This window comes from Temnothorax nylanderi, unplaced genomic scaffold, assembly GCF_030848795.1.
Source record: "Temnothorax nylanderi isolate EJ_2023f unplaced genomic scaffold, tnyl_v1.0 TNYL_tig0028_pilon, whole genome shotgun sequence".
In the NCBI taxonomy this organism is placed as follows: Eukaryota; Metazoa; Arthropoda; class Insecta; order Hymenoptera; family Formicidae; genus Temnothorax; species Temnothorax nylanderi.
Genome location: NW_027249090.1, coordinates 71,401 through 97,529, shown reverse-complemented (window position 1 = coordinate 97,529; position 26,129 = coordinate 71,401). Strand labels below are relative to the sequence as shown.

The window sequence follows — 26,129 nt, the reverse complement described above, 5'->3', positions numbered from 1 at the left end:
GTAGAGATCTTACGTATCAAGAAACACAAGATAATGACGATCAGGACCGCATCAAGGAAAGGTGAAATAATCAAACAACAATTAATTGTTTAAAGAGCACGTTAAAATAATTCTTACGTTAAAATAATTATACTTTTCCTTAAATAGACGTTTCGTTAACTACACCTGCGTTATGCACATTTACTAACAAAAGACAACTTTTAGAAAGCGCGTCGTATGGTAATTGGTAATTTTCTTTTTTCTGTTAATTATTTTTCTCGTGGCAGCGTACATTACGATAATGAACGGTAATCTAATATTCGCTGTACGGAGCTTTCACTGTCATGTTTTGCCGCACGTTAGGGATCATCGCGGAATCAATAAATTGACGCACAGACGCTCGTCCACGCATTGGTAGCGTGACTCGTCGTTGTGACGTTGACAGCAAAGTGCAACAAGTGCAGGCGCGAAAAGGTTTCCGTTTTTTACACATACCCAAAAGATTCTCAACGACAATAGTCTAGTTAGCGTAATTTCTAACCGCGCTTACAAAATTCACGAGCCAATATTATAAGATAAAATATTCCTTTCATTTCCTCATTTATGAGAAAAAGTTTCGTTTAATACAAACAAAATAGAAAATAAAAGTATACAAGAAACAAGAAAATAAAAATTTCAACTAAGATATTGATGAAATCAAAATGTTGATTGAAACTGGCACTGATTAGTAACATGCTTCTGACGCAATTATAAATCGCCTTTTTTATAAAATTTTCACGCGCATAGGTATCATTAAAAATTGCTTTAAAATTATAATAAACCATGCTTCACATGTAAAACTTCTTGTTATTTGATCACACCAACTGCAACGCTGTGAAAGCTCGTTAAAAATTCTAGGAACTATTCGTCAAGCCGACGCTTTCCTCGATGCAAGCAAAACACTTTCGTGTGAAAGTCCTCTTTGTCGTCGCGCAAAAACCATAGAGATGTTCCCATGGGGAAAGAAACGGGGAATACCACGGGTGGGCGGTCCATGATAAATATTACGCGGCTAAGACGGTGGAAGGGAAGGCGAGCACATGTTTCACATCCGATGAAGCGGTCGTGTCGCCATACGACTGACATTTACCAGCCGTTACGCTCCCGTGGCATCAAAAGAGCCCGAAGATAAGGAAAACATTGTTAACACACCACGAGTCGGCGAGTTTGACTCGCGTATCATGAATACTTGTTGAATCGTAGCCCAAGTTAGAAGAAAAGTCTCTCAAGCACGAGGAGATACGAACATACTATTAAAGAATACGCAAAATAAAACATATATGATTACTTATAGTCATAAAATGGAATATCAAAAACAGGATACATTTAAATAGCTATCGAAATATAATGAAATATATTAAATAAGAAAGAGAATATAGTAATTTACGTAATGTCCAAGATAACTATATTCCGCGTAATTTGCACAAAATTCAGATAGATGTACATTACCACTCAAAAGTATTTGCCACCTTAAAGAAAGATCAGAGATAAATTTATATATTAATAAAATTTTAATAAAAAGATCAATAATTTGCTACATGTCTTTATTGCGTAGATAGTTACATGTTTATTTAAACAATATTAAATAATAATTTGACAAGAAAATAACATTATTTGAGATTTTCCGTATACGCAAAATAATTACATGAAATTAGGAAGTAAGGGATTAAAGGATAACAACATAACATCAGTTTTGTATAAGGTAAAAATGAATACATGCCATGTAATAATCTCTACTTTAAATTAAGTTTGCTGCAAAAAACTAGAATTTTTTGTATTTTTTCTGGGGTGGCAAATACTTTTGAGCGGTAGTGTACAAAAGTAGTAATTAAAATTGCCCTTTTACAAAAGCCTTCGCAATAATTATCACGCGTAGTCGATTATCGACCGCCAGATGCGTCGAAAACGATCATATCGCGATGTCGTGTATGCGCGCGTACATACGCGACAAAGCACGTGAAGGCGGGAGATGGAGCTTAAGCGTGCACACATGCGTTGCGTGCATACGCGCGTCTGCGTACGTATACGGCCGGGTAATCAATAAGTCGCTCGAGACTGTCGGCTAAACAATGCTGGTAGCTCTCGAAGAAGGCAATATGCCACCCGCCTTAGGGCCGTGACACACAGAAAAAATTAAGCAGTAAGACTTAGGCCTTGGCACATAGAAGCTTAAGTAAGCAGTAAAACATTAACAGTAAGAAAATCAACAGTTTGGGTTTGCTATACCGCTTACGTTATGCCTTAAGTTCGTGACTGTGATTGGCTGATTTTCTTACTGCTAATGTTTTACTGCTTAAGTTTTTTTGTGTGCCATATGGCCCTTAAGCAGTATAAGCAAATTGACTAATAGCTATATCTTAAGTTTTCGAGAATTCTTGACTGTGATTGGTCAATTTGCTTACTGCTTCAGTTTTTCTATGTGTCACGGCCTTTACACTTCGGCACGACAAAAATCGCCACTTTCCCGCAACCGACGAACGGAATAAACTAGACGCTCCGGAATTAATAAAGAGAGATGCGCGGATGGAAAAGGATATAAAATATAAATAGGCTGTTTTCTTTTATATTTTGGAGATGGCGCAAGATTAATTGCGAAACGCCACTTGCTTTGACAAAATGTAAATGTGGCTCAATGTCGATTTTAACACGGTTTGTGAAACCGAGCATCAACATCATTTTTTAACCGAAGTGCGAGCGTTATTGTTATATAAAAAAATCAATAATTTACGTCGCTGCAATATGTTTGCAACAATTTATCATTATTATACACGCAATCCCAATTTTGCAAAAAGAAATTTTTACGAAATACATTGAGATAGTCACAATTTCTGAACAAAAATTGAATAGATTCTAACAATTTCAAATTTTGCTACACGCATGTTTCTACATTTAATAATCCGTGCATATGATTTATGCATGTTACATTAATTATATAATGCAAATTATTTAAAACCCACCCATATCCCACATTTATATCCCACCCATTAACGATCGGCTATTAAACCGGTAATACTTTATCGCTTTCATATTAACAGCTGTTTTCACTTTTACGTCACTTACGCGACGATTCTGAGAGCACGATCTTTCTTACAAAGAACGATAACGATTGCAGAGCCGTGCGATAAAACTCCGTAATCGCGATTTTCTCTCGAGTTTATATATGATTGAAACTTTATAAGTGAGCTTTATCGACGAGTTTTTGTTACAATGCGAATTCTCAACGAGAATTCATATTGCACGTGCTGCCAGCAGTATCTCAAGGCTGCGTCTGGATGGAAGTATCGGCCAAGGTTGAATAAACGTTGTATTGAAGAATACATATGTTTCAACAACTGGCTCGCTGATGTTGCTCCGATACTAGAAACTAGAGTATTATTTAAATGACATTTTTCGATTCGATAATACGACGTTAGAGATGATATCAAAGATGCTTTTTCGCAATTTTTCCTACTTGTAGATTCCTGCTTGTAGATATCCGATACACTTTGATACAATATGTAAAATGTAATTCAAGGAATAAAAGAACCATTTTACAATTTCGAGTTATAATATGATTCCTTGTTTACAAATTTTATAACATTTCTACTTTTTCCTATAATGTATATTCTCGATATTGAGTGGACTTCTCGTTATTAAAATTGTTCGCATAGTTCTAACTTTATTATATATTATAAACTATGATTATGTGTCTATACAGAATACTCGTTTTAATCCACAAACTATTGTATCATCACGGGATTTTCTTCCCCCGCACGTCTTTCATTGTACTTGTATCAAAGCTTTATGCTTTTCGATGGAATATATCGGCGTTTCAAGATAATCTGAAGAAAGGCTAGCCAAGTTCGGTTAATCAATACTAAACGAAATCTATGGTGCTTGTCGGCATAATTCGTCCACATATAAAGAACATTTCTTCTCTCCGGATCTCCGCTAAATTTAAGCGAAATCACCGAAGCGACTGCAGTTAAGAAGCAATAAAGTTAAAAAAACAACCGCTGCAAATGAAATTCAGTGCGACCTCGAGAGAACCGTAATTTCGCCGGCGGGAATTATATTGCGCCTTTTTGCCGCAATATAAAACACGCGGTTAAGATCAGGTCGAGTTCACACAAGTGCAGTTTCCGATTTAGATGAATAAAAAGTATGATTTGTAGCTTACGCGACAGTCTCAAGGTGGAAGGGTTAGGGGGTCAGGGGGTCAGGGGCGAATCAACCACTCAATCGATGTTAAAAATCGCGAAGTTCAATTTAAGTAATAATAAGTGAAAATTGACCAATGTGTGAATACCACAAGTAAATAGAAATGTGCCTTATTCGGTCGGGCTGTATTTTTTTGTCTAATATTATTATGGCGCGTAATTTATTGACCGGAAAAATGTATATAAATTCACGCAAAAATATTATTAGGTACGAAAGATCCAGTCCGATTGAATAAGGCAGATTTCTATTTACTTCAATTTATTACAATGCATGGAAAAAAAGACTTGGTTGAGATAAGAGAAAAAATGGTCGCCTCGACCAAGACTTGGTCGAGGCGACCATTTTTTCTCTTATCTCAACCAAGTCTTTTTTTCCGTGTGGGGAGGAAGGGAAAAGGGAGATTAGAAGATTATACTTAAATTTACATTATTTGTGTATATGATAGAAACTTGATATTTTTTTATGGAAACACAATGTTCCTAATAGTATTGTGTATAGCAATCTCTGACATAATCGACAATATTAATATCTTAATAATAATAAATATAAGATATAGTTCTATAACTTAAATCAGTTACATATATGATGTAATATTCAACAGATATAGAGATATTTGTTTTAATTACTTCGAACCGACGACAATTGAATGTTTCAGCAATTGCGAACACACAGTACATTTATCCAAATGTTTTATAATTTACTAGATAATAGTTCTTACACACACATACCAACAAATTGTATACCGTTGAATAGATATTGTCTTTTTTACATTTCTAAAAAGACAAATCACAAAGTATTAATTGTACAATTATACAAAACGCGATAATAAAATGCTATTAAAAACGAACTAGACTCTAGACCATTACCCTAATTGTACACACATATTCTTCCAGCTTTACTTCCGTTCTTTAGGTGTTAACTGCCGTTTTACTCGCCAATGTTGGCTAGGTTGTAGACCTTTCAAAATCAAAGAAACTTAACACAGAAGCTGACATATGATCGTTTACGCATCGATTAAAAGAGATTATAGAAAGTGGCGAAACATTCGAGACTTATTGAAATTTAATTAAAATAAATTGACGTATTCTTTGTTTAAAAAAAAAGGATATAATTTTACACGTTATTTTTCAGAACCGTGGAAACAAGTGTAGCTTCAATGCATATTTTATGGGGACTAGGCATTTATCACATCTATCCTAATTAATTCCAGCGAACAGTTCTCACTTTTCGCGATTTGTTTCCATGCCGGCCATTTATCTTGAAGTGAAAGAGAAAAAGAGAGAGAAAGAGAGAGAGACTGTGTTCAGCAGATTTGCGTAGGCATTCAAGGTCAATAGGAGGCGGAAACGCCGGGGAACGCTCATGCAATCGATGCCGGCAATCCGGATTATCGTTTGGCTTTGGCAGAGGAACCTGGCAGGCTTTAATACACCACTGGCGCTATGGTAAACTATCATGGACTATCTTCTTGTCCTCCTCGTCTTCGAGCTTTTTGTTTTATTCTCCGGCTAATAATGCTGGAAAATGGAGGTCGTCTCTTCGTCGCTCGCTCGAGCACGATTGCGTTTCAAATCGAAGCTTCAGCGAAGTTCAGCAGAAAAAAGATAATGGTCTCACCCTTACAGAGTAATACCGTTCGAGAGAGGCGCGACTATATCTCGCGCGAAAGGAAATAGAAATGTCAAACGCGCGACTTTTTCGGGAAACTGGGTTGCTTTTTCGCCACTCGATCGCAAACTTTCTATTTCGGTCCTCGAAAAGTCCCAAACAAAATTCGATTTTTCCAGAAACTTTCGCTTCAGTGGGAAATGGACAAAGAAACGACTTCCACTTTCTGCTGTCGTCAGTTAGACAAGTAATAACCTTTAGGTTGAGTGTATATATGTGCATCGCAAGCAGCTTTCAGGAATTCACGAGGACTCGAATGGAGATCAAGGTCCTGGGAAATTCCAGATTCCGAAAACGTCTGCTCGTGTTACGCCCACCCAGTTCTCTGAACTGCCCACTGAACCACTATAAAGTTTCGAAAGTTCGATATTACAAACCCGTTCGCGCGCGTTGCAAGTCATCGATGCAAATCTTCGTGAGATAATAGAAGCTTTGGGGTTAACCACGATATCGAAGGATGCGTCCTAGATGATCTAATGAATATTCACAGAGGAGCGTGGTACTCCTTCAGTGAAGAGCACGCATTGAAGATACCTCAATCAAACTGCAAATACATTTAACTTCTCAATTGAAATGATTATTTGCGTAGCGTTTTCAGTAAAATATAAGACAGATGTTAAGCTACATGTGTGTGAAGATAATTCTATATAATATGCTCTATCTCGAGTAATTATGCAAAATAAATTAATAGCTCAATATTCGCCAGAAAAATTCTCACTGATATCAAAAAGAGTAAAAAATTAAATACACTGTAGGAACTTTTGTATAATACAGATTTTGTATAAATTTATTAATTGCTGCATTTCAATTGTACTATCTCTCTCATCTTCTATCAGATTTTAAAATACTTACTACGTCTTTTCATTAAACAAATGTAATCTAGTGGTAAACAATCTCCTGATGGGAAATGCCTCAACAATTGCTATAGCGAATGTGATACACAGCCAATGAAATAACCGCTGTGAAAATTGACGTCTGCTCTACTTCCGCGTCACAGTCACAATTTTCAAAGGTAAACGATCGCGGTGGCTGGGAATATTCAATCGGGCAGGAAGTCGCGTGGAAGAAAGAAACGACTTTGCTTCCGGCGGTCCGTCTGTCATTCCTCACGGAAAGTGACAAAGCGCGAGACGAAGACAGAAATCGGGAACGATTTAGATGAAAGATCGAGACACGAACGAAGGGAACGAAGATATGGAGCGGAAAGAATAAAAAATTTTACCACGCTGAAAACGAAGTTTTTCACGCTCGACAAAGTCGTTAAAACGCGACTGACGAAAAATCGCGAAAGGGAACGTGGGACAGTCGAAAGAGCGATTTATTCCCGTTAATCGCGGATTTCCCCTGTACATCCGAATTGAATTGTACAGTTCGTGGGTTAAAAAAAAAACAAAAGTGGACGTTTTCTGGAGAAATGTGTTTTTATTTGGCACTGGCGCAAAATGAATCGGGATGTACGAGCACCTAATGCCTCAACCATCGAACTTCCGAGCGAAGCACATTGCGGTAATGTCTAAAGCTCGAAAAGCTCGAAAAGATTCGTGAAGCGAATATCGGTATACGAAGGGAAAAAGATTATCAAAGTTATTGAGCTTTAAAATAAAAGTAAAACTGCAAGTGTTTGAAGTGTAGGAAGTATCAGAAATTCTAAAGCTATTTAAGCTCTAAAATTGTGTAAAACACTACATTAACTCATTTATGCATTATTGTTATTTAATTATAATTCTATATTATATTGTTATTGATGCAACGAAAGTGGACGATTCAACGTTATCGGTCAATTTTTGTACTGTTACATATAGCGCGGATTTCTCTGGACGTTTCACGCTCTCGCTAATACGGGATTTCTGATACCGAAATACTCGAATCGATTGTCGAATGCGTAAACGTGTTTCGGGTTTTCTGTCGGATTAACTCGGAAGATCCGACGGTGAAAAACGGCCTGGTGAAAACGAGAGAAATCGAACGTGATCGCCACTTCTTCGAACGATATCAATCAATGGGAAGTGGCCGAACGTGTTCTTCTCTTCGATCTTCTCCGGTCTTCACCTGACAAGCGTGAAGTAAAACTTCAAGCACACTTGCAACCTTTGCTTTTTCAGCGAAGCATTATACGTACGTGTACTAAGTTGCCTTCATCATTTAATGCTTATCTGCAATTTTTATCGTATGAAAATTACCGTTGTAATCAAGTTAGTTGCATTGACATAATTATTATTTAAAAAACTTTAATTAATTAAAACGTCGCCCTGTAGTTCGGTGTATTCTATACATTATATTATGTATTAAGACTATTAAGCTATGCCGTTGTTAATTTCTTTTATGCATTTGTCTATTCGTTAAGCAATGAAATATTTAGATGTGAAATTATACATAACTTCGTGTTTGAGAAACAAAGAACTCCGAAAATTATTCCTCAGAAAATCGCACTAATTTTCCAGAAGCCGTAGGTCAAATTCATGAAAGTAATCAGCGAGGACTCATTCCCTGCGAGTGCAAAGTTCCTGTTCAAGTTATCAACATTCTGCGCGAACGTTCCACCGTAAAGGATACTGAGCTTTCCATTTATCACGGACAAGATAGCCCGTTCTACGAACATGAAAGACTTCGGCAGACGTCCCGCCGGAAGTAAGGACGATCGAGACGCGCGCGTGAGGCGCCCACACGCGGAAAAAGTTCCCATTTCTGCGTGTACGTGCACGGCGCGTGACTTCCTGGTAGCGACGATACGCGTGTGAATGGCGACACGTTGCAGCATCGGGCATTACGATTATTACGATCAAGTGACCGCGACGAGAACGCAGAATGGAGTGGTGGCCCTGCTCACGAGGACGAGAGCCGGCCCACTTATGAATTACCGTTACTACTTGCCAGTTTGCGCAGGCGAAAACCACTGCAAGTGATCAAGCGAGTGTGTTCGAGGAATGCATTCGAGGAGCGCACGGAAAACACTCGTTTCGCGAGGTCGTGCGAAGTGTGCGATCGACATGTATCACGGCGAAGAAATTTGAGCGATTCTCCACCTGGAATTAATTCAGCACCTTAAACCTACACTGAGAAAAAAATTTATTAAACACAAAAAAATACATTTTTTTGAATGTGGTTGATTTAATTCTAAGAAATATTTATTATGATTAAAAAGATGGTTTTAAATTCAAAGACATATTTTTTAAAATACATAAAGTGATTTATTAAATCAAGCACTTTTGTTATTCAAAAAAAGATTTATTTGATTTAATAGGTTGTAACATAGAAACTAATGAGTGATTTATTATCTTAATAAATTTTTTTCTCAGTGTAGTATCAGCAATGTCGTTTCGCAGAAAGTAGAACGAAGAAATAATCCACGTCATAGCGCGGAAAATAAGAGCTGTTTCTCGCATTCAATGAAAAGAGAAGAGATCACTCACTAAAATTAAATGCAAATAAAATGATAATTGTTTTTTGACATCCAGCTCGTTTTTCCAGTTGAGAACGTTTTATATGATTGCTCCATTCTCATTCGAGCTGCAAAAACTATGCCTGAATTTTCTGCCTAATTATTTCTAAGTTCTATCATCGTCGTTCGAATGATATGTCGTCGTCCTCTTATTACAATTACAAACATTAAACATTGCGTATCGTCAACACCGTGCACGATAATGATAATTAAATCGATGCCGCGCCGAGAGTTAAGCCCCTTGCACAATGCCAGGCAACAGGCAATAGGAACAGGAAATAACCAAAAAATCGTTAATTACAACCTAAAAAATTCGAATGCTATGATTGGTTGGCAACAGGCAATAGGCACAGAATTTCCAACGTGACGGAAACTCTGTGCCTATTGCCTGTGTCACTGTTTATTCTGCATTTATACATGATTTCTGATTTCTATTCCCTGTTCCTATTGCCTGGCATTGTGCAAGGGGCTTTATAAGTCAGAGTACAGAGTAGTGATACAATCTCGCAATTTCTCGCAATTTCTCGCAACTAATGGAGCACGGTGCATTACGGCGCGCACATTATGCACACTCGATAATTGAGGAGCCAAGATGATCCTTGTAACGAGCGGCTTCTACCTGATAACTTTGTACGCTCATTTATCTTACGCCGAGTGGGATCCAATTCAAATGATGACCAGTCGATACTTTCGCTTTTCCTTGGTTGCGTATCGGTACACTGAGAGAAATAATTATTTTTTTCAAAAAAAATTTTGTTGATTTAATAAAACCGGAAGATTGTATGTTGCCAAGCAGATGATTTGATTGGCTTAACAAAATATTTGTACAAAATATTTTGTTTTTTTTGTTCTTTTGACTATTTTGTTTGTTGACTATATTAATTTGTTCTTTTTAACTAAATATTTTATACTATCAATTATACATAATATAACATTAACTAAATATTTCTTTGAATAAATTTACTATTTTTAAAAACGTTAATGTTTTTGGTTCAACAAAATTATTTTATTGAGTTAACAAAATTGATCATTAACTTAAAAGAAATGATTTTGTATGATACCATTTTCAGAATTCAATTATTTCATTTTGTTCAAATAATAGACGTGTACTTAATTCAATAAAATAAATAATTGGATCAATAAATTGAAAAATCAACAAAATTGTTTTGTTGATTCTACAATATTTTTCCCTTAGTGTAGCCGCATAACAATCGATCCCGCCGCAGCACCGTTTCGTGTAAATGAATAGCACGGTTGTTGATATTACCAGTATTATACAATTGAAGGTAGGTAAGTATCCTTGAGAATATGTAATCGCTACATATTATGTACTTTTAAATGAAACAAATATTTGTGATAGAAGAAATGCAATAAATTATCATAGACGAAATCTGCGCGTAACATTGTTGACGAAAACCTTTTTCCATAATACTTCAATTTTATTCAATTATGCATTAAGAAGAGAAAGTATATTATTTAATATAATAGATATTATAATATTATCTTCAAGCTGCGTCGGGCGTTTTGCTAAAGCATCATGTAAAATCGATTTTGCGTTCTGGATATTCCTGGAAAATCCTTCAATTACGCGTCGACCATCAAATATCCATTATCAAGCGTAACTAAACTAAGGGAGAAACACGAAAGCATCTATTTGCTGAATTCTCAAAGCAAGGATACGGTGGCATATCAGATCCGAAATGTAATTGTTATTAAATACTCTTACGCCGCATAATTAACAATCACACACAAACGTGTTCGCACGCGTTTCGCTCACAACGGATGATAGGGCAAACTGTGTCGCGACTGCCTCATATCTTTAATGCATGTAGAATATCGGCGTAAATATGTATCACGTTTGTAGATTCTGCCAACTCACGATAACATAGAAAATATTAATATGGAAAATGTTTAGAGCAGCGTGAAAAAATTAGAAACCTCACAAAAGCGCTACAAACTTTCAAATTTTTTACGAAAGAAATTTATTGTTCTCCTTGCTATAAATGATAAATTACAAAATATAAAACAAAAATTACGTTTATTTTTATGTATCTGTGTGGATGAAATGCGTCAAAATTCAGGAAATTGTTTCTTTAATTATAACACGGAAAAAAATTTAGCTAAATTTGGTCGTAAAATATGGATAACTAATATTTTTTGCAGCAAGAGCTATATTTTTTGCAGCGAGAGCTATACTTTAGCAATAGTAGCAAAACCTTTTGTTCTCGTTACAAAAAATGTTACTCTCGTTACAAAAAATGTTAGTTATCCATATATTACGACTATTTTAGCTATAGTAGCTAATCTTTTTTTTCCGTGAAACGGTAAAAATATATATGTATGTAATCTGTGGCTGTACTATCTACCGAGATAAACTATATCGGAACGGTTACAAATATCGGGTGACACGTTGTAAACTGATCAATTGATACGTGTTACAACGTGTCAGACACGAGGCATCAGCGGCACGGTCGATCCCTTTATATGACCCTTTCAATTCCCGTCCCTTCGGCAAATATGCGCACACGGGAACACGATATATCCCGTCTATCTCCGCGCGCGTGCGTGCATCAACATAATCATCCGCGTTGGTACACGCAGAAATATTAATGTAACGCCCGCCGCGCCGCGGCTGCCGGAGCAGCGTTGTAATCGGGCGTTTCCTCATCATCACGTATGAAGTGATGTCAGGTCCTCGAGCGCGGCCGGTCGATCACTTCCACGCAGGGACACCGTATACGACAGGACATTGTCCATTATCATCGCATGCCATCCTCCTCCTAATTTTCTCCTTCCTTTTTCCCTGCCCATCGTCCGTGCGTCGCTCGTAAATCTCCTCGCGGCTCTCCAAGTATAAATGGTCCACGGGAATCGAAATCCTCGTTGGACACGATCGTAAAAACCCAAACCGATTTTATATTTCGTTTACGGCCGCTTACGGTCGTGGGAGATAGGTGAAATGTTCTCACCTTGGAGATTTATAAGTTTAATCTCCCGCATCTTTATTCCACGATCATAATCAAATTTCAGAACGGAAGGTCTTTTACACCGTTGGTACGAGATTCGTATTTAAATACGCTTGTAATTACGTAGGAAGTAATTTGATTTCCACTTTAAATTTTACTTGATGTCAGTATCCATTTCGCGAAGAAATGATTGTAAGCGCATGAAGATACTTTTCGTATTTTTTTCTCGTTATTCTACGTAAAACTTGAATTCAATTTAAACTTCTAAAGAAAGTAATTAGAAGAGAGAAAGAGAAAAAAAAGAGGAAATATTATCTCCGGCCAACTATCTGGATCAGCGGATAAAGTAAAGAAATATTCAGAGCTCTCTATACGAATATGTTCTTGTGCAATAGGACAAGTTCAAAATTATAGATGCTATTCCTTTTTTTTTTTCATTTCTGTTGGAAACAGAAAGGTGGACTCGAGACGCTAGAAGAATTTCTCACTAACGCGTCTATTAATTTCCCATTGTCGCTTTCCGTTGTCTCAGTTCCACCGTTATCGATTTCTTGTCGACCGTAAATTTGGAGATTCGCCGCATCGTCGCGTGGGATTTTCGTCCCGAGGTTAGCCGAATAGTGGGTCTGAGATACGATTTCGCGGAAGGTCATGGTTCAGAGTGACGCAGCCGGCGGAAGTTAAGGACGACGGACAAGGCAGTTATTACTAACTTGAAGCGATTATCTTGATCCGATTATAAAGCTCGGTCTAAGATTCTGTCTAAGGTACAGTTCAGCACCATTTATTTTGTACAGATGTTATTCAGATTGAACTTTTATTCCGCGAAGTAAAACCCTTGAAATAAAACCCTTTATTGTCGCAAAATGTATGAACAAGTATTCTTTTTTGTAATTTAAATGTATTATTTTATTATACGGATTTACGATATATTATATTATTCTACTTGTCAATTTTCTTCGATATCATCTTATTTTACGAACGCAAAGGAATAAATCCAAGCACGTTAAATAGTAGCTATTACTTACGAGCATTATTTTAGTATTTAAAAAATTATTTATCACTTTTGTCCATCTTTACAAAAAACTTCATTCCAGAATAATTCTCGTGCCAGAATGAAACCGAATGAAATTTCCCTTTGTTACAGCAAAATGCGTAAATAGCTATGCAGCAACTACGAAATAGAAAAATTTATTTTGGTTGAATACATTTTTTCGCGACGTATAAATCATTTTGGCGAACGAGCCGAGTTCTTGCATAGTTGGCGAGCCGAAAAAACCGGGAGAAACTAGTTTTCGCCGACGAATTCTCGTTGAATTCAGTTTTCCGTTATAAGCGCGTGCGGCGGTCCGACGGAACGCGGCACAAAGCCCGCAATGAATTACTAGCTTTGTATTAACACGCGAACGCCCTCATCGCACAGACTGTCTTAAGTACAATATGGAGTTCTAACGCAGCATCGACCCCACCTTTGTCCTCGTTTCTCTCGCCACTCTGTACTCGTCGTTTTGATTTCAAATGTCAATTAATTGCTGCCGGTTTCGCTGAGCTGACTATTATTCAGTCGACTATTACTCTGGCTATGAAACGTACAATTTGCTTTCAGATATTTAACACTGATGCTATTTATTAGGTGTCCTAATTAATAAATGACGTATATTAACTTCTTCAACTTCGCTCTATTACGAGCGTTATTTGTTTCGCAATACAGTTTTAAGCGTGTATTTTCAGAATTATCGTTTCAATTTGTCCTGTGTCGTGGTCTAAATTTCCGTAGTATCGTCTATTAATTTTAGATGAGCTAATAAATCACTCTTTTCATAAATTATGACTCAGGTTTAAGAAATGAAAGCAAAAGCAGCATCTATGTTCTAACCGTATCTCGATCGTGCCAACTATGCCTATCAACTTCTGAGAATTTGTATTTATATTCAATGTGCTTGTACAAAATATCTGGAGGCTCCATTCCCTTCATTCATATCTTAAGATGTTCACGGTCGATATTTCATTAACGGGAATCTGATATAACGTTACCTTTCGCCAAAACTTTTAATTGTCAAACTTAAATATTTCCGATAGTTAAAGCGCGAATTAAAATTAATTGAAGTTGAAATCTTCTCGAACACTCACGAGATAATAGGATTTCATTCGCATCCTCCGTGCAGCTTATAGTTAAATAAAACCCCCGTGCAGTAATGCATACCTTCGGTTTTGCATACAATCAGAAAAATTAATTCTAAAATTGTGGTTGTTGAACGGAGCGTCAACAACACTGTGGGACACCTATATATAAGACTCATAACAGTCATATTTAGCGTGTTAAATGTGCGGCGGAAATGTGGGTCAATGCGGTATTGTACTATGTAATTCTTTGTTACGACTGAAAATGCAGTGAAGTGCGACATGCAATTAATTAGCAACTAAATGAACATCCTGCAAAGCAAGCACGGTGATGTTCAATAATTCAATTATTAAACCACAGCTGATACGATAATATCCGTGTGATTAACACAACTCGTCGACAAATCATTTTTCACTTTATTTTTGATTATCAGAGATCTTTATAAAAAATGTAGCTGAGTAATTGCTTTCGTATACTTGCGCGATTAATCAAAATTTTCATTACCACGCTCCTATTATACACTTTCAGGTTGGCGGGTACTTCTGGACTGCATCGAAGAAACATATCTATAGGCTATTCACGTTAATTGAGAATTTTTTTTCCTTGAGAAGCGCATAGAGACGATGCATTTATCTTATATGCGCAGTATACCGGCATATACTTATTATAGCTAATCGATATAGGCGTACTAATGGATTGGTATTAGAATTATCAGAAGCCTTGTCACGACCTTGCTTTGCCTTTTTTAACTATGTTTTTCTGTAAAAACTTAGTCGCTCTATATAGAATTATATAAAAATATGAAGGGGCAATAAAAATACCCCTACCGCATCCTTGTGTGTATAATTTGTGTTTTCTTTAATAATGCTTTAATTAAGATCAAAAACAAATTTAACAGATTTAAGAAAGTGCCTATACGCATCGCAAATAGAAATTATTATTATGTCCTAAATCTGAATTACTTTCAGAATGCAAGACAATTTAGGAAACCTGAAAGTAAGCAGAGAAAGCTCCTAAGTGCTGTAAATCCTCAATATGTCCTTCAATTTTGAATTATCTCTGTAAAAGTGTTGCGATACCATTGTCGGCACAAGAAAAACTTTGAAATTGCGCGAGCACTCGATAGGAGAAATCGTTCAGAAAGTCGTACAGTAGGATTAAACTAAATTAAAGTTTTCTAAACGTATTGGAAATACCAACGGGAATTAATGACGCACAAATAATCGACAAATCTACTTAACTTGCAAATTGTTACATCCATTAAGAGCACAAGCGAAATAGATTTGCAGGATTGATTGAATAAGGTTTTCGTTAATTAATTACTCTAAAATTATATAGATACATATAAATTTTAATAATTGATTAACGAAAAGCTTATTCGACCAATCGTGCAAATCTGTTTTATATGTATAAAATTCCGCATTGTGTAATTGTTCTGATGCATATACAGCTCCTGCTTTTCTCATAAATGACAAAAACCACAATTTTACATATATGCTTAATTAAAACACCGTATTTACAATTAAAATGTTACTCTTTGATATCTACTTAAATATCTTCCGATATTAAATTGTTATTATTCAGACACATATAGACGTATATAATAGACTGAGCATTCCCATTGGGAAGCTTCTGGCAAGATCTGAAGGACAGAAGATATGCTTGCTGAGACACGTTTGTGGCACCAACGATTATAAAAGGAAAGCATCTCAGCAAGCATATCTGGTCCTTCAGATCTTGCCAGAAGCATGCACTCCAATGGGATTACTCGGTCTATTATATACGTCTATGTTAATGATAAAGACACAATAAATAAAGTTTATTATCTATATAATTGAATAGATACCCAACTTTTTTTAAAATCCAATAAATATATTTATATGTTGCAAATACACACACACACACACACACATTGTGACAATGAATAATTCCAATTGGGTTTAACACGTGTTAACATTTCTTTCACTTCGTGGATATGAGTTCGCAGTTCATTAGCGGCTTAATTAACGTGGAGAAGAAATTAGAAACGGAGAATTCAAGAAAGACTATATATATATATAGTGTTTCTAAAAAAAAAAATATATATATATTTAGATGAAACAGAAAGCGACTAGACATTAATGAGCACGATGCTATTTTCGTGCAACGGAACTCTTTTTTTGAGAAGTCGATATTAATGGAGTACGAATGAAGTCCTTTCATGGAAGCTGTATTCTGCAGGTGCAATAATGCCGTTCTCGTGTCTCGACGAGCACGCCGATATCCGAAATAAAAGAAGCGGTTTTAAAAAGCGGTTTCACGCGGATGCGACCGGTATACGTCATAGAGTCGATCGGGTCATTTTTGCGCGACTGGTTTTATCGACTTCGTTATTCTACTATACGAACAGGAAAAATATATCACACAGCGAAGAAATGAAATGAATATTCGGAAACGGAAAAATAAATTCGAAAACGAAGGAATAATACCTCTGCAAAAAAATATAGCAATGCGCATCCATTTCTTTCTAGATATCTTTTAGATTATTCTTTTATATTTGCTTTCTAGCAAGAATATCGTTCAAAATTTGGAAAACGTAGCACGCGAGAAATAACACTTCGGAATATCTTACTTCTGAGAAAAAATATATACTTCACGTTTCACCATTATTCTTCATGCGCGGTGAAATGCGTCGTTAAGCAGAAACGCTTACACAAATGATGGTGGAATTTATGCCGCACGCACTTGCACACACAGATAGAAAATTATTCTACTTAAAGAGAGAGAGACAGAGAGAGAGAAAGAGAGAGGAGGGGGAGAGAGAGAGAGAAAGAGAGAAGAAAGCACGACACCGCGCATAATGCACGGGATACAAACATCGCAGTGTGTCAGTTCTCTCGCTAGCGAGACAATGGCTCGTTTTGTTAAACAGCGCGGGCTCTCTTTGGACTCCAGTTTTCGATTTGTTGTATTCGACGTCGCGAGTTCCACGAAAAAGCAGGGGGCATGCTAATCGTCATTGTAAACCCGTTAATTTCACACTTTGAATGCACACAGGAAAGTTAAAGACAACGGTTAAAACTGGAAGGGTGTGCTTTTATATAGATAAAAAAAACTCTGTGTACGTACGTATTCACGAATTTAACTCGGAAAGTTTTAATCGTATGGCATGCGCTGAGTGTCCCAGATTTCCCAGTTCTTTTTACGAGATGAGCCGTGTACCACGGTCCACAAAAAAACGTTTGTAATCCGCGATCCTATTTAGGACGTAGGATTTTATATTGCCGCGCAAAACGAGTATATTCCTCTTCGACGTGTACTATCGATTGCAAGTGGATTGGATCGCGATCAAATCGAATGGAGTTTTACTCCAGAAACGTTCGTGGTTATTAATAGAGAAAGAGAGTTCGGCCATGTGCAAGAGCGAGCACATTGTTCTGAGAACTCTTTATGCTCATGCGCGTTTAATAAGCAAGCAGCAAGAGGCGAACATAGTAGCAGAAAGTATTTGAATTAACGACGCGATAAACAGTCACGCGAAGCGTGCTGGCGTCAGGTAAATCGCAGAGAATGTGTTAGTGCAAATCGTGTAAATATAAACTGTAGAACGTATAAATTAACGTTTTCGAACATGCCGCAGATTATTTTGACGGTAGCAAAACGTCCGGCTATTTATCTAACGCACGTCTGTTTTGACAAATCGAAATGTACCGGATTTACGTAACTTTACTGTATTGTCATATACAATTACAACATTATCAACATAAATTACATCACGAGGAAACGCTTATGCTGTACCTCGGCGCACGTTTATCGAGTGAATGTGTTATTTCAAATCGCTATTATGATTACTAATATACAACTGATCGTATAATCATGTAATAAAAATTCGTGACGTAAGTATAGAACTTTCATTATTTTTCAAACTATTTCTGATTATTTTGCGAGGTTTGTCATCATTTTGATTAGTCAACCGCGCTATCGATAGTCCGGTATTGTCTGATATTTAGAGTCAGTATGTACCATTGCAGATTTCTGAAAAAGTCAATAACACCTTTTCAAGATATTCTGCCGAAACCTCGGTCGCAACACCATATGTTCATGACAATTCAGACAATACATGCGTTTATCATACACACGTTTCTTGTAACTATGTAAATGTATATCCGTTTTACCAGCATATGTTCTCTAGCCTCATAAGACCGTGCTTAAGCATCCTAAAGCTTGAACAACTCTTCGAGTTGGAGACTACCTAAAGCCGAACGAGCTTCCGCTTAGTTCAACGAAGTTTTAATGGTTCATCAGAAAAAGCAAACTGCGCGCCATGCTAAATATAGGTCTCTGGACTACGGCGGGCCATTATACGCTCGCAAATTCCATACAGGCGTCTTGCGGCGTCTCGCCATAAGAGAATCTTAACGTGCGCGTTTCCGCGTCATCGCCGAGAATAAAATTTTCAGCTTGAATAGCCGCACCTTTCTTTCGATTGCTGAGAAATGATGAGTAGCCTTTGGAGGCAACGTAGAGCGTATAATAAAAAATCCTGAGATTAGAAAAGAAGTTAATTGCGCGTGTTTTTCCTATTTCGAAATATAATTATACTCGAAAATACGTAATTTTTAAAAGAGAATGTACAAAAGTTTGGAAATTTTAATTTTGCGGGACTAGCCGGGACTAGCCCACGAAAACTTGTTATGCCGAGATGTTACGTCGACATTATATATACGCGTTCTCTCAACTGGAACATTTGGAATACATTACGTTTCCGGATCATAACGTCGTGAAGTAAATTTTTTACACGTTTGTCACTTTTTCAGAATAATACGGAATTCTGTGTATCTGCGCTGAAATCGACAAAGCCAATTCATTTATTCGAGCAACGAGAGAAACTAATCGATATTAATAAAAAATCAGAAAGTTAACGGAACTCGTACAATGCCGGATAACGAGGTGAAATAAGCGTGTACCGAGAACTGCATTCCCCAGTGCATAGAAACGTGACGTATGTTATTATTATATAGCGCAAAAATGCAAAGTTCACCGCGCCGGGCATAGTTGAAGTCTTTATTTCCGTCGAGGATCTATTTCTGGAAAGTCTCGAGTTCTATGGACGATGATATAAATCTTGATAATCGTCATAACAGTTTTTCACAATAAAACGTTAACGCTGTTTGCCGCAACATTACAGACGGGAAACAAAGTTTCGCTAGATTAACGCTCGTTGATATAAATAATTAAATGTTAAATGCTAAACATCACGCATTATAAATACTACCTAATTACGATAAATTAATAATGCTCAACATTCGCGAAATGTTAAAGCAACGTTATTATTCAAATAACGTATTATTTCGCATTTATACGTCAATATATCGAAAACTGTATATTACTCCGTATAAGACATTAGACAATAAATTACTTCGTACATGGAAATACGTTAAACGTGTATATGTTCGGAGTTCATACGGTGCGTTCAGTGTCTTAAAATAAAAGAGTAATGTTAAATCGACACGTTAACGATTAATTAATTTTACTTAAAATCCTACTCAATTATTATAACCATTTTATAACATATATCGCGGATAGAACACAAAATTAGAACCTATAATTCATGTATGGTCGATCAGATAAATATATAAAACGACATTTCGTTGCTTCAACTCAATTCTAATTCTCGGGAGACTTTTCATTTTATTTAACCAGCCGCCATTCATGTGGCATACGGTATCTAGGAAATGTAACACTCACCTGGTGGAATGATCGACGAAAGAACCGCCATCCAGGAGTCTTAACTTGGCGAAAAGCACGGCACTGACGAATGGCACCGCCGTGAGCTCCTCGAGGTTGACTTCCACCGAGAATTTGTACTTTTTCTTCTTCATCATGAAGGCCATCTCACTGAGGCCGGGACACCGCACTTTGAATCCTGTTGCGTGTAACGCGCGAGTCCTCGAGCAAGTTCCTGGCGGCAAGCGGAGACTGCTCGAGTCTGCGGACCCCCTCCGGCGATACTGATCTGCGTCCTTGACTTCGATTCAACGATCGCGGGTGATCCCGGCCGATTTCGCGCGACTTCCTGAAACCGGTCGTTCGCGTCTCTTCGACTATCACTTCGCGGTTTTACGCACCATCGGTCTCACTGACGTTTCGTGCGCGCGCGCGCGCGGGAAAGTCATTCCCGACGTTAAATTACGGAAAATATAGAGCGGAAGAGATAACGAAGCGCCGACTGCCCGGAGTTTTTCAGTTTCTCGGATCGCGCGATCGAGATTGCTTTCCGTACGTCCGCGAGCACTTATGGATGGACCACGACGGGAAAGGAGAATTATGTCGCGCGATTTCCGCCGCCGGGAATTCTCTCCCGGAAGAGGAGCGTCTTAGGAACGAGTGCGACGTGGCGGATGACGGCCTCGTGTCGTTCCCGCGGATGCTTCATCGACGCCGCTCGTCGTTCCCACGTTCGTCGACGTCGCGACGAGATTCACGAGGAAGAAATGCAGCTGGCGCACTTGCTCGCCATTTTCGTCGTCTGGAACTGCAAGCAAAAATTCAACGCTTTGTTTGTGCGAACACATACATGACGAAAATAGGGGGGAAAAGTAACCGGTTTACTTGTGGCGGAAAAGAAAATGTCGGCTCACTTGTTGCACGAAAAAAAGAACGAACGATGCGAACATAATGCGCACGATAAATTTCGGTAAAAATGCAGCGATTTCGGAGCGTAATTAACCCTCACCGATGTCTATTCAAACTATTATTCAAACCGGTAAAACTGTGCGTGCTGAGTCTATTTAGTATTCCAACAATAATAATGATTGGAAATTCTTTTATCGGACTTGGAATTATAAATGTTCTGTGTGTGGGGGGCACTAAATATATAAACTAATAACAATAAAATTGTAATAAATTGTAATAAACGACGATAATAAATAACACCGTGTAACAAAAACAATACTTGTTTTTCTAGATTATACGTGATTCAAACGCTCATATAAATTACATATAAGATATTGATTAGATATATTAATTAATAGACAAATTGGTCCTGTTTATTTACAATCAATATTAAAATTTACTGTGCCCGATATTACATTCGAAGTGTAAAATATAAAATTAATATCAGAGAATCCATTCATATAAACAAATATAGATATGCACGCTTGCATTTTAATGTGTTATCAATACGCATAGGATGTGGCAACGAATTTGTACACTATAAATTTAAAAGGCAATATTCATACTTTAATATCACAATATATTCTAAACTTGTGTAATTTCAAGATCAAATAAATATACGTATATAAGTAAAATATCCATTAAACACTTTGAGATTCCAGCGACAATGACTTTAAAGATAGCACAATTGATTACGCGATTATAGAATCAAATAAACAAGTCAGAAAAATATTATCTATGTGTACACTTGCGACGGAAGCAGAAATCGTCCGAATAATTATCTTTCAAGTTTGTGGATGACGCCAAGATAAAATCTTAAGTCCGTCAATATTTCGTGTATACGTTTCGTGTTGCCAATATAGGTTTTCAAATAATGCGTATATCGTGTTTTTTCATGTAGGTACATTGCGGTTCATTAATGGAACGGAAAATATTATATATAAACATTTTCCTCAAATTATAGAGATTATTGGTAACCCGGATAAGATAAAGAGAAAGATTAAAATGCTATCTAGTGTAATAGTATTTAATATACATTGCACATTTCTGCCATTTAGTAGACGATCATGAAAGCTACGTCGCAAATACTTTATTCAGTCGAGGCAGGCAACGTTTCATTGCCGTTTCTTTGCGTTGCCGAGTGATTTAATAATTTGCAAATCGCGACAAAATTTGTCGCGCGGCAAGATATATCTCGTGAAAGAGAAATGATGCAAACTGCACGACGAATAATTAGAGGGACGTACGTTCCGAAAATGCTAATTACGCTAAAAAATGCGAACGAAGCGCGTTCCTTCCTGGAATCGAGTTTCAGGATGCGAACTGGGTGAGCACGACGCGTTCACGTGACGCGCCAACGGCTGATGCGGGCCGAGATTACAAACACAGCTACAACAACCGGCACCGGTCGAAAAAGCACAGTCCAATCTGTATGAGACGGGGAATTTAAGCTACCGAAGAAGGGGGAACCACGCGAGAATTATGAAGACCAGCGGAGAGCGATAAAAATGTTTGAGAAAGCCGCTTGACGCAGCAGGAAAATTTAATGCTTTCAACGCGTTTCAACAGGCTTCTCATCTCATCTCAAAATTTATGATGGAGGAGCAAATGCATCTTTTAATAAATTTATAATGTACATTTATGAAATATAATTATAAGAACTCGGATTCTCCAGATGACATCTAATATATGTATAAATATATGTATAAATCGCGCGCGTGTGGAAATATAGATATAAGAAGTAATATAATTTAAATGTTCTCATCCAAGTCTTCGCACTTTCCGTGGAGTACAAGTTTTGCAATAAATTTATTTCTTTTTTATCAGGTTGTTAAAATATTATTGTAGTATAACTGAGTTAATAATAAAGTACTTTTCACGTATTAAGTTTCAAAGGCGCGAATAAGCAAAAGTTCGTTAATTTAGATATCTAAAAATTAAGAAATCTTTGTTTAGCATTTTATTTAAGCAGTAGGACTAACGAAAATAGATTTAAATTTTGAATTTAAAAAATATTTCTTAAAAATAGTTTTTAATGAGAATTTTACTTAAGAACGATCAAATCGAAACTAATTAAAGATTCGAAGATTCTTAGATAACTCCAGGAAATAATAAAAGCTATTTGAGAGGTGCTGGTCTTTTGACTAACACAAATCAAACTAATTAGAATTGATTTAATATATATTTATAGTAGTAGAGGAAAGTCCCCTATTATGGGATAGTATCCTAATATGAGATAGAGAGCGAGGTTTCTGCTAAACTAATAGGTTCCACAGAGACATATTATGAGATTTTATCACATAATATCCCATATTAGGATCCTATCCCATAATAGGGGACTTTCCTCTATATATTCAAAAATTCTAAATTTTTATCATAACTCTTGTTATTTTTAAATAAGATATCTTATAGATTATAATATCTACCGTTGTTTGTCAAAATAAAAAAATTGATTTCATTTCGATAATCAAAATCTCCATTCAGAAATTGCCTTCGAAATACCCCGTCAATTTTCGATTACAAGCAGCAGCTTCTATGCTCCATTATCTTTAAAAATTAAGGGGATATTCATTGATGATGGATTATCCGGTCATTGAGCGTCATTGACATCGATATCCACTCGGCAATCTCGCTCCTCCCTTAACTCGTCCGGCTTTTGGACGAGGACGAATCACGATAAGAACAATCGAGAAGTATATAATCTCCCTACTCCTTAGACACTAATCCTTCTAGACACTAATCCCTACAGGATTAATCTCTCCATGTCCAAGTAATAAATCAAAGAACGGATTACTCTGATTTATATAAACTTTCTTCGCTTACATTATTACGAATTACTACGAGTAATGCAAAAAAAAAAAAACAAATTTCGTTTCTCATTTACTGTAAACATTAATTTCGTGTGCGTGTGTCGAGTGTATTTACGTGTATATGGAGGAAAGGAAAATACCGAATTAATATTTATATTAGATATATAAGCAAGAAATAAAATTTTTATATACATACACATACACATACGCACATATTTTTTAAATTAATGTTTACATTATTTAAATACATATAATGCGTTCATGTAATACATATAATAAAATATATCCTTTTACATTATATTATTTAAATATACGTACTCATTTAAACCACGCGTAATTCGTAGGTTCCTCGCGTTACCTACGAATCGACGGATGCCCGACATAACCTAAAACGCGCCCCCGAAATCCACGATCTCCCAGAGACGATCTCCGTGTATCGCGTTCACGGCTCGGCTGCGCGCATCGCGCGCGCACGCGACAATTGTTAAAGTAGCGCGGAGCGAGAGTAGCGACGATAAGAAACGCGCGCCCGACGTCCGTAGCCTAGCCGTACACACATCTTATCGCTCGACCGTCGCGTCGCGTCGCGTCAGTCAGATCGTTGACAGATCGACCAGTCGCCTCCGATAGGATGTCGCGGGACGCGGGACACTCCGTTTGCGCGCCGGAATGCCGCCGGATCGCGTCAATTCGTACGGCAGGATTGTGTCATCCTGCGACGGGACCGCCGAATTCAGAACCAAATCAAAACTGATCCTCGCTTTTGAACGCGGGGAGATCGGGGATCGGGGCCGCGCGCCGAACCGACGACGCGTGACTTTCAGCCGACTTCAGGTCGAGGCGCGGACGCGAACCGCGAACGGTGAAAGCGACCGCGTTCGGTAAGTTCGGTAAGTAGCGGGGGAGGGGGGAGAGGGGGCCGAACGCAGAACGCCGACGACCTGAAGTTCGCTCCGCGTCGACTTCATAACCTCTCGAGCCAGCGGCACCCGCGCCGCCCGCGCGCCGCCACGGGGAATCGATCCTCGGAGCGCTCTCCGATCCGGAGCCTCGACGTCCTCGACTCCGCGGATGCGCTCTCTCGCGCGCGCGAATCGCGCGGCGGAACGTCGAACGAATCCTCGGACGAGAGAACCTCGACGTCGGAGATGCGACGGTTTTATAACCTCTCTCTCTCTCTCTCTCTCTCTCTCTCTCTCTCTATCTCTCTCTCTTTCTCGCGGCGCGCGTCGACGGCTCGACGTCCCGACGCTCCGTTTTCACCTCCTTTCTTTCTCTCTTTTTGCTCCGAGTTTTATCTCGAATCACGGGGGGAACCTTATCGCGAGAGAGATCATCGACGAGGGTCGGGTTCAGATACGAACGCGCGTTTCTCGAGAAATTGACGGACGGTTACTTACCGTGTCTTCGTACATACGCTCCCTCCTTGCAGTTTGTACGCTAGCCGATTTCACGCACTCTCACACTTTTCATGATTACAGGCGTCTCTCTGTGCGGGCTCTCGCGACGTCGACTAACCACTACGATCGCAAACTATCGTGGCGACGGCGACGGTGACGGGTGACGACGGTGGCAGGGTCCTCGACGCGAAAGATACGAGAGTCTCGTGAACGAGGAGGCTGCAACCGCTTCGCCTCACGCCCGACGTAACGGAGCTGACCGGGAGCTCGTCTGGCTCAACTCTACGAACTGAGCCGAACTGCACTGCTGCACTCGGTGTTTGCGAATCGTGATACGGGCCAAGTTTCGCGCGTGCGCGACGAACGCGGCCCCCCCAGTAAAGTGCAAAGCTCGGGCAGGAAGGGGCGCCATCGTACGCCCGTGAGAAAATTATTCACAACTTTTCGAAAGATCAATGGAAAGTGTAAAATATATTAAATACATATATTAAAATACATATTGAATATGTACGTTAATTTATTAATATTGTATATTTGTAGAATGTATATGCACATGTAATTTATATATTAATTCTATAAGTATTATATATTTATAAAATATACGTAATTATAATACTTTTATGAACTTTTGACCAATTATGTCAGTAAGTTTTACATTTATAATATTTCACATATATGTGTTGCCATACCCGCTATATGCTAAATCTTAAAATAAAATTTCGTTAAGCAAAGATTCTTTTCAATTTCTTAAGGTAGCTTTAATTTAATTGAAGAACGCGAACCTCTCTCTCTATCGCTTAAGTAATCGAAACTTAATAAACAAGAAATGTTTCATCAGTATATTCGCTTTAT

The 26,129-nt window shown here is 37.8% G+C and overlaps 1 protein-coding gene across 3 annotated transcripts in view; it reads right to left on the bottom strand.

Annotated features, from left to right (window-relative positions):
• The window catches only part of LOC139770214 (uncharacterized), a 65,772-nt gene extending 40,078 nt beyond the window's left edge, over positions 1 to 25,694 (bottom strand). The window contains exons 1-2 of one of the 3 annotated variants that reach the window (XM_071701981.1): positions 25,278 to 25,694; positions 20,141 to 20,927 (exon numbers count right to left, since the gene is read on the bottom strand). In XM_071701981.1, the coding sequence (XP_071558082.1) occupies positions 20,141 to 20,286 (146 nt within the window). In that variant the 5' untranslated portion in view covers positions 20,287 to 20,927; positions 25,278 to 25,694. The remainder of the gene's footprint in view (positions 1 to 20,140; positions 20,928 to 25,277) is intronic. The other 2 variants (XM_071701979.1, XM_071701980.1) reach the window with 2 other exon arrangements.
• Positions 25,695 to 26,129: the final 435 nt, after the last annotated feature.